The sequence below is a fragment of the Ruditapes philippinarum genome, unplaced genomic scaffold (assembly GCF_026571515.1).
Source record: "Ruditapes philippinarum isolate M1 unplaced genomic scaffold, ASM2657151v2 ctg567_1_1_1_1, whole genome shotgun sequence".
Taxonomy (NCBI): Eukaryota; Metazoa; Mollusca; class Bivalvia; order Venerida; family Veneridae; genus Ruditapes; species Ruditapes philippinarum.
In genome coordinates this window covers 282,988-292,500 of record NW_026861210.1, presented here as the reverse complement: position 1 = coordinate 292,500, position 9,513 = coordinate 282,988, and the positions used below count along the sequence as shown (strand labels likewise).

Below are 9,513 nucleotides of genomic sequence, written 5' to 3'. Positions count from 1 at the left end.
CTTATTTACTAAAGTATAAGTAATTCTAGGGCTGGACCATATGCAACTTTTATTCTGCCTTATCATGAAGACTTTAAGAACTCTTAGTTAAAGGAGTGGGAAAATTTAATTTACAATCTTTAGACATGTAGTCAAAGTGTGTTTTTTTTATCTTTAGACCAAACACTGTGAATTCACTTAATTTCGTGGACATGAAATTTGCTAGTTTTGTCACAAAGAACATTATGGTCAGTACACAAATTTGTGGACTGTTTACTTTCAGAATGGTAAAATGTAAATAATGTTATGCAAAATAATCTTACAGCAGACTAAATGAAATTCATGGATCGACCAGTCCACAAAACTGCTTTTCAATAAAAGATAAAAGACTTCCTAAGAATGCTACAGACAAAATTTGGTGATCATCCATCAATTAGTTCTATAGACGTCAAAAGGTTTTTCTATTTTTAGCTCTAGAAACCCCTAAAAGGTGCCAATCAAATTAAAATGAGCAAATTTGATAAAAGACTACCTAGAAATGCTACAGACAAAATTTAGTGATCATCCATTAATTAGTTCTGTAGAAGGAGACGTTTAAATGTATTTCTATTTTTTAGCTTTAGCGGCCTGGCCCCTAAAAGGGAAAAATCAAATTAAAATGAGCAAATTTGATACAAGACTACCTAAGAATGCTACAGACAAATTTTGGTGATCATCCATCATTTAATTTAGTAGTAGAAGATGTTTAAAGGTTTTTCTATTTTTAGCTCTGTTGACCCCTAAAAGGGGCCAATTGAAATGGCATGAGCAAATTTAAGTGTGTCACAAGGATGCTACAGACCAAATTTGAGGTGAATCTGCCCATCAGTTGCAGAAAAGAAGATGATTGTTGACCCATGACGACAGATGACGGACACCATAGTATACCCCTTTGATAATAATAGCTCACCCTGAACCTTCGGTTCTGGTGAGCTAAAAATGAGTGCCCCACAATTAATAATGAATTTGCAGTAATGTCTCTACATGACTTACATTATAATCGTGTGTTTCAAACAGAGCCTCCTGTAACATAATTAACTGTGCCTGTCTCTCTGTCTTATCTTCTGTTATCTTCATTATCTGTAATAACAAGAGCACCACATGGGCTTTAATGCTCCTCTGTTAACGGCAAACAATGTTGACAAAGTTAACTCCAAAAATAGAGATTGTGTATTATTCCCCTTTTCTTACAAAAGTACCTTGTAATGTTTGAAAAATGTTTGCAAAATGGGCTACATTAAAGTTTTTGCAAAATGACGACAACAACAACACAGAGATCATAAAGGTTCGACTTTTTCTTTAAAACAATAACAGACCATCACCTTAGTGCGGTTACAGGTTAACTCCCATTGAAATATAAAAGGAGTGAACCCGTTACTTCACTAAGGTAACAAGACATTGTCTACAGTAAAGACAAGGGCAATCTGGACAGACAGTAAATGTTAAACATATTCAAATCATCATGCCAACAGATCTTATCTTCACAAGCTTAAAAGTTTAGGAACTGGTGAGTCTCGTGTACCTAGTGGATAGAGATGATATATCTACATGGTAACATTTATCACTCTGAAGCACATCCCCCAGTAAGTCATGTGAAGATGTTGTAAGTTCCTTGCGGAGAAATGGTTTATACTGGTATAAAAATCGAAGAAAATTTGTTGAGTAACTACATGTACTTGCCAATAAAATCATAAATGAATGAAACGCTGTTGCATACTTGCATTTAACTACTAAATGAAGTAGAGCCCATTTTACAACTCAGTTTCCATTTGTATCAATGTAAACAGGGATCTTTTTTGGCTTATTTTATTGCCATTAATGGGTCATATGCCCAACTGAAAATAGTAAATAATTTTCCCAATGCACAGGAAAAATTCCCAATTGAAAGTTACAAAATAAAAATATTGAATAAAAATTTCTAAAATCTTTGAAAATAAGGGTTTCTTCACTGTAATAGTGCTTACCTTTTGTTTTTCGGCACTGAAGTTCTGCACCAGTATTTCAACAACCTTCTTGTAGTCTTTTTTCTCGTACAACTTCTCTGTTTCCTCAACAGATCTTGTCTGTTGTAACATATCCTGCTGTGATACCACTATATCTACAATAAAATAAAGTCATTAAAATATATATAATGTGTGGACATTTATCTGAAGATGCATCTCGTGACCAATCTGGACAAGCTCTCTTGAAGAATGATTATATTCTTTTGAGGTTTTCTAGGACATAAAGACACATGTACTCACAATAAAAATAAGGAATGCCTTATGATAAACAACCCTGCCAGATTCAATTATGAAAGATCACACAATGTCACTTCATGTATAAACCATATATCACATGTATATGAAATTGTATTTTTATCTGTGTTTGCACTTAAGTATGTTCAAAGTTTAAAATAAATCTCGTACATCTTAACTTATTCATTCATCTTAATAACATAATCCTATAAAATGTGACAGACAAAATGAAAGACAGACATCATGACAAAGTTTCCTTCAATTTTGCCTGTTGGCAGCTAAAATAAAACTCAAAATCAAATGTCAAGTTTTCTTAACTGAAATTAAGGAAAGCACCTGGCAGATTAAAAATTAATTACCTAGATCCACAAAGTTGTCTATCTTGCAGTTTGGAAGATGGGAATTTTCTACGTTGAATTCTTCCTTCCCATACTCAAGATACTCTTTGTTCTGAAGATAAATAAAGCATTGATTATTATAAAATGTAATAAAGAAAAAGATGTTATAAAATATCGTTGCCTATAGCGATTGGTTGTCAATGGAAGAATGATTATTATGTATTGTGAAAGCTACTGAATTAACTTAACCTTTACTATGCTGACTTTCTTAAATGGACTTGTCCATTTTTTTATTTTTAGGACCACCCATTATCAGTTTAGGGATTTCATTATGAAATTTAAAGTTAGTCTTCAAGCAGTACAGAGCCTGGTCAGATTGCCTACATGTGCAGACTGGCAGAGCTCCATAATGGTGACAAACGGTAATCAACTCTACACATAAACCAAAAACAAAGTATGAATATGGAATACCATATCAAGGTAGAGTACTGCATCCTCCATGTTGTTTCTCAAAACAGAGTATCTGGATTTCAACCAATATACTGCAATAAAACAATCTTACTTTTACTAATGTTTCAAAGATTTCTATGTCATTTATATAATAAATACTATTTAACTAACAGATATAATACATGTGCACATCACTATAGAAATAGTCTCTATGTGAAAGTTGATAATTACTTTAAGTTAACTCAAGAAAAGAAATATTTTTGTTAAAAAAAAGAAACATTCTATCTTTAAGGATATGGGGAGAGAGTGTCTTAAACTGCTGCCAATTAAACAGGTCAATTTACTCTTCCAAGTTCTCAATAGTAAAATGTTAGCCACTAAGCCTGGATAAATACAGAATATTTAACTTCAAAAGGCGAAATTCTGTGAAAATCAATACAATGAATATCTTTAGTGACTGTAAAAACAGAACTTTTTCACAAAACCTTACATAAGAATAATCTTAGTTCATAAAGAGCTGTAATTCAGTACAAATCCATGCTAGAGTTATATGTCTCAGATAGATACACTGATGTTATGACATATGTGAAGTTTCAATAGAATACATTTTAAAGTGAATGAGATAAAAATTGCAACTTAACCAAGTGTTATGTAAATGCAAATGCCATCATTTTTTTTTTTTAAGGCAGGGGGGGGGGGGGGGGGGGTTAGTTTTACATCACACCAACACAGTATAGGTTTTATGGCCATTTTCCAGCTTTACTGGTAGAGGTCAACCTCAGGTGCTCTTCCGTGCATTACTTCAGGCACAAATGGGCACCTGAGTAGAACTACTGATGTTCTGTAAGCTAGCTGTATAGCTTCCTCTCATGAAACAATACAATGTGCTTGTCGGGGATTCGAACCCACAGCGATGAGAGCCATGTGGTTGAAAGTCAACAACCATAGCCACTCAGCCACCAGCGTGTATACAATATACCCACATTTCTTCAAGTTCAAATAGTTTAGCTTATTAAACCAATCTTCACCTACCTCTTATACAGTGATCTATCCAAATACCTTCTAGTGTTTCACTATAGCCACACAGTACTGTTAAATACCAGATGTCCTCATTAAAATAGTCAGGTACATCATCCTGTGATAAATCATGGTGACCTGCACTGTAAAATAGATATCACATGTTATACATTGAATCATCATCTATTTACAGGGGCTGTAACTCATACGTTTTTTTTTAAATTTTTATCAGCATTAACCAAACAAAAATTTATATAAACTTGAAATTTTTGAGTGCACCTTCTTTGTATAAAAAGATTGGAAGGGAAACATTATATAAAAACCATTAGGGTATTTTTTTTTTTCATCAAGATGTAATTTTCTTCAAAATATAGAAACAATGTAACAAAGTAACAAAATACAGTATTTGTTTAACTAATAAATAATGCAAATCTATAAAAAAAAAACAACTCAAAACCAATATTTTTAGGTTGATATTTTGTCACCTTAGTTATAGCAATAACTGGTTAACTTCTATTAATTTAAAAGGTGGTGAGTTTTGAGCTTTGAAGAAAATCTTTCAAGAGGTATAGAGTAAACTAAATTATCACATTGACCTCCAAGTGCCTCTCTGACTTGTAGCCAGCAAAGCACTAGCATGGGTTCTGCTTGTTGTGGTGAGCATTTGAGCCCAGTTTGAAGATTATCCTTCATGGGGTGTACAATATATAGAGCTGACATAAAATTGTTTGTCTAACAACTGGCTCTCTGACAGTTTACCTTCAAGTGTGACCTTGACCTTCGGAATGGTTCTGCACATTGGCTTGCTAAGGTTGATATTTGAGCAATTTGTTCCAATGGGTCAAGGATTTTTTAGAAGGCACTGTGGAGACAGATGACTATCATAACAAATTTAATTCTGTACAGTCCAAACCACATCAGTCCAAACCACATAAAGTGGCAGGGATATAATAATGACATAGTGAGCTAAATGGTGCACAGTACCTTCTCGGTGACATGAGGGCAGACCCACTAGCTTTTGATCTGTCAATTAACCACCTATCTAATAGTAACTCAAGTTGTACAAGAATGACCTGAAAAAACATACACAAATAATAAATTTAAGATTTTAATCATTTTTTTTTTAATTGTAAAGACATGTGTATCATACATAGAGTTTGGATTTTTTTCTTCAAATATTGATTTCAATTGCTATGTAACAGAATTTCAGTCTTATACTGGTAAACAATAAACCACACTTATATATAAAGTTTGTGGTATATTTCAGTAATGAGGACACAGGTGTGATACAGCTTCTTATGGTAATTCATTTACTCTGGAAACAGACCTGAACTTTTATTTTCAGTTCATGAGTCTTCTTCAATATTATTGAAGCACCTATTGATACCTTCCACACATTTAAGAATTAAAGTCCCTGTCCAATTTCGAGCTAACAGTAGTCAAGGCTACCTGTCTGGCCACTGAGGTCTCTTTAAAAAAGTAATAAAATAATAAAGAAAGTTTTTAAAAGCATTGAATTTCTTTTTGTCCCTTACCTGTGCAAGTCTCTGGTATAATTTTGGTGAGTCTTTCATCTCAAACACGTTAGGAATGTACATATGTTTCCGTACCCTATTGTACATCTTTATATATACCTCACTCAAGCCTTCAGGCCTGAAATGATAGAACAATTTATTCCAATATATAACCTTTCAAGTCTAAAATAGTAAAACAATGTACATAGCTGAAAACTTCATGCCTAAAATAACAAGAGGGCCATGATGGCCCTGAAGTCGCTCACCTGTATATAGGCCCCCAGAACAGGGCCAGTTTAAACCCCAGGGCTTTTATTTAAACAAACTTGGTAGACACCCATTAGAAGATGTTTCATGCTAAACATCTAAGGTCTAGCTCCTTGGGTTTTTTTAAAAGAAGATTTTTTCAAGTTTTTTCTTTACACATATAGTTAAAAACAATGACACACCTGGGGCAGGGCTAGTTTTAACCCAAGGGCTTTTATTTGAACAATCTTTGTAGACACTTACTATAAATTGTCTCATGCTTAATATCTAAACTCTAGCTATTCGGGTTTTTTCAAAGAAGATTTTAAAGTTTTTCCTATACACATAAAAGGAAAATCAATGTCCCCCCCCCCGGCCAATTTTGACCCCAGGGCTTTAATTTGAACAAACTTGGTAGACACTCACTAGAAGATGTTTCATGCTTAGTATCTAAACTCTAGCTATTTGGTTTTTTTCAAAAAAGATTTTTTAAGTTTTTGCTATACACATATAAGGAAAATCAATGACCCCCGGGGCGGGGCCAATTTTGAACCCAGGGCTCTTATTTGAACAAACTTGGTAGAAATCCATTAGAACATGTTTCATTCTAAATATCTTAGCTCAAGCTCTTTGGGTTCTTTAAAAGAAGAAATTTTTTAAGTTTTTACTATATGCATATAGGGAAAATCAATGACCCCTGGGGCGGGGCCAATTTTGACCCAAGGGCTTTTATTTGAACAAACTTGGTAGACACCCATTAGAACATGTTTCATGCTAAATATCTTAGCTCTAGCTCTTTAGGTTCTTCAAAAGAAGATTTTTTAAAGTTTTTACTATATGCATATAGGGAAAATCAATGACCCCCTAGGGCGGGGCCAATTTTGACCCCAGGGCTTTTATTTGAACAAACTTGGTAGACACTCACTAGAAGATGTTTCATACCAAATATCTAAGCTCTAGTTCTTTGGGTTTTCTAGAAGAAGATTTTTAAAGTTTTTTCTTTTGGTTGCCATGGCAACCAGAGTTCTGCATGGAATTAAATTCTTTGAACAATTTTCAAAGGTGACCACCAAAGGAACATTCCTGTGAAGTTTGGATGAAATTGGCTTAGTGGTTTATGAGGAGATGCCATTTAAAGTAAAAGTTTACGGACGGATTTGTGCCCAAAGAGTTATGCATAAAACAATTATACCATTGAACCTTGCAGTGTCTAGCTAGAATGTGAAGGAAGCTACAACACATGTCAAGAAATCCTGTGTTTTTGATACAATTATCTAAGAAAGTCTTGACCATCTCCATTTCATTCCATTCTTCTGTTGCCATGGTAACATTGGATGTCTTACTGCCTGACTTGTCTGATTCCGAGACTGAAAAATATCAATACAAAATTAAAATTTTTTCAAATGTCTTTTCTTAAGTTGAGAGTAATGATGAGGATATTGAAAAAATAGCTATCAGTGCCTGAAAACAAGAGCCTGGATAATGTAGAAATTCATTAGTTCAAAAAGGGCCATAATTCTGCAAAAATCTTTGATAGTAAAACAATAGCCTCAAATAAGTGTGTGAAGTTTCAACCAATTCTCTTCAGTTGTATTTGAGAAACCAACTTGCACGTAAAAACTTGACCAGTGTGGCGCAGACACCAACCCTTTGGCGAGTACATTAGCTCTCCCTGTATTTTTAATAGTTGAGCTAAAAATGGTTTTACTTTCAAGCATATGTGGTACAGGCACTGTCCCTTCACAATATAGGGAAATCAAGACAAAATTTTTTATTTTGTCAGCCAACACTATTATGCCTTGTCATATCAATGCAGATGTGCTGAACTGCCTTGGCTTTATACTGCAGGCAAAGACATTTTCATAATTTTTGTGGGTTTTTTTTGGTTTGGTTTCATGTTGCATCAACACAGTATAGTTCATATGGCAACTTTCCGGCTTTTTCTGGTGGAGGCCCTTCTGTGAATTATTTCAGGCATGAATGGGTATCTATGTATAGAAACACACGTTCCTTATTAAAGCTAGCTGGATAGCTTCCTCGCATGAACAAATCCAAAGTTCCTGTTGGGACTTGAATCCGCAGCAGTGGACGGTAAACAACCTTAAAGATGAAGTCAACGACCTTAACCACTCAGCCACGGACGCCTCTATTCTTACATTGAAAATGATTATCTTGACACAAGTGACTATAGTATATGTTGTCAATGATTATGTTGACATAAGTGACTATATGCAGTCAACAAATCAAGTGGTATACCTATATCCTGAGATTTGTCCTGTGAGTCTGTTTCCATGGAAATACTCTCATCTTCTGAAACATTTCTGAAAAAAAAAGTTTATCAATATTTAACAGTTCAGTAGCTGGTATCAATAACATCAGAAAATTATCCCCAACCTTTCCAGTCTGAATTTTACTATATCTTGTGTGTATCTAATAATTTTAAGAATGTAAATGAAAAGTTCAAATGTAACACACTGATTAAGAACAAAGGTTGACAGTTAATTTGAAATTTTCTTCTAAAACAACTGACACTCCTATACTTATTTTACAATCATGCAAGAAATTTCAAATATAAATGAAATAAAAAACAAATCAATTTGAAAGGAATTCCTGTAAATAAATACATGTTATAGATCATTTGGTCCAAGACCACTATCTCAATTGTACATCATTGGTATCACACATGCTTTCTATGGTTATTTAGTTTAATACAAAATATCACACAGACATATTGTGTCCACCACTACAGATACAAATGCAAAACGTTTTTGGGTTTTTTTTGGGTGTTTTTTGTTGTCTTTTTCTTTAATTAGCCAAAAGTAAATAGTTTTATTATAATTATGCTGTTACAAACTGAAACTTCAGCTAATAAATAAATACATAGAAATATTACTTTAGACTGGAAGGTAAAAATGTCTGCAGAAGATCATAGAAATTCACGGTTTCCTCTTCTTTCTTTCTGCCACCAGTGTTCCTTACCTGAAAAAAAATTTTTAGTACCTCATTAAGTATACCTACCCTTCCAAGACCAAATTAAATGTAGGCAAGTGATTCTAACAAGCTAGAAGCCAGTGCCTGTAATTATACATGACAAATAAACAGATGCATTCCTTCATTACCTTATAAATGTAAAAAATTACATATCAATTCATAACAATAACATTGTCAGTATCACATAACTTTAAATTTAAACAAGAGCACGGCATGTGGTGTTAACGCTCATCTGTTAAGGGCAACTACTATCAATTAAAAATTTTTATAAATATTTTGCAAAATAGCAACAATGAAGCTACACTCATAAAAGCTGAACTTTCTCTTTGAAACAGACAAGCTACAAGTGATTATAAAACTTCAAATATCTGGAATTCCCTTCTAAAATATGTACAAAATCTAATCACTTTATGTATTCTTCTTTCAAGAACAATCAAGTAATTCATTATAACATTCATAACACTAAGTCAAGAATTGGTTTCAATCAAAACCGTTAACAAAAATAGCTTTAGTTATTCCTTTTTTTTTGTCTTTTGTCTTTGTTTTCCAAAATAAAAAGATACTTTATTACAGTTTGTACAAAACAAGCTCTACTAACTTTCAACTTTTTTAGAAAAAAAAAAAACCAAACAATTTCTTGCTGTTATTTACAAGACTAAATCACTTTGAATTAACTTGGAATCCCTCACACTCCACCAAACA

The 9,513-nt window shown here is 33.4% G+C and overlaps 1 protein-coding gene across 1 annotated transcript in view; it reads right to left on the bottom strand.

Moving 5' to 3' along the window:
• The window catches only part of LOC132714891 (calcineurin-binding protein cabin-1-like), a 50,310-nt gene that overhangs the window by 14,103 nt on the left and 26,694 nt on the right, over positions 1 to 9,513 (bottom strand). The window contains exons 11-20 of the mRNA XM_060697811.1: positions 8,714 to 8,799; positions 8,077 to 8,141; positions 7,013 to 7,187; positions 5,596 to 5,713; positions 5,045 to 5,133; positions 4,076 to 4,203; positions 3,065 to 3,135; positions 2,615 to 2,705; positions 1,983 to 2,116; positions 1,012 to 1,098 (exon numbers count right to left, since the gene is read on the bottom strand). Of these exons, the coding sequence (XP_060553794.1) occupies positions 1,012 to 1,098; positions 1,983 to 2,116; positions 2,615 to 2,705; positions 3,065 to 3,135; positions 4,076 to 4,203; positions 5,045 to 5,133; positions 5,596 to 5,713; positions 7,013 to 7,187; positions 8,077 to 8,141; positions 8,714 to 8,799 (1,044 nt within the window). The remainder of the gene's footprint in view (positions 1 to 1,011; positions 1,099 to 1,982; positions 2,117 to 2,614; positions 2,706 to 3,064; positions 3,136 to 4,075; positions 4,204 to 5,044; positions 5,134 to 5,595; positions 5,714 to 7,012; positions 7,188 to 8,076; positions 8,142 to 8,713; positions 8,800 to 9,513) is intronic.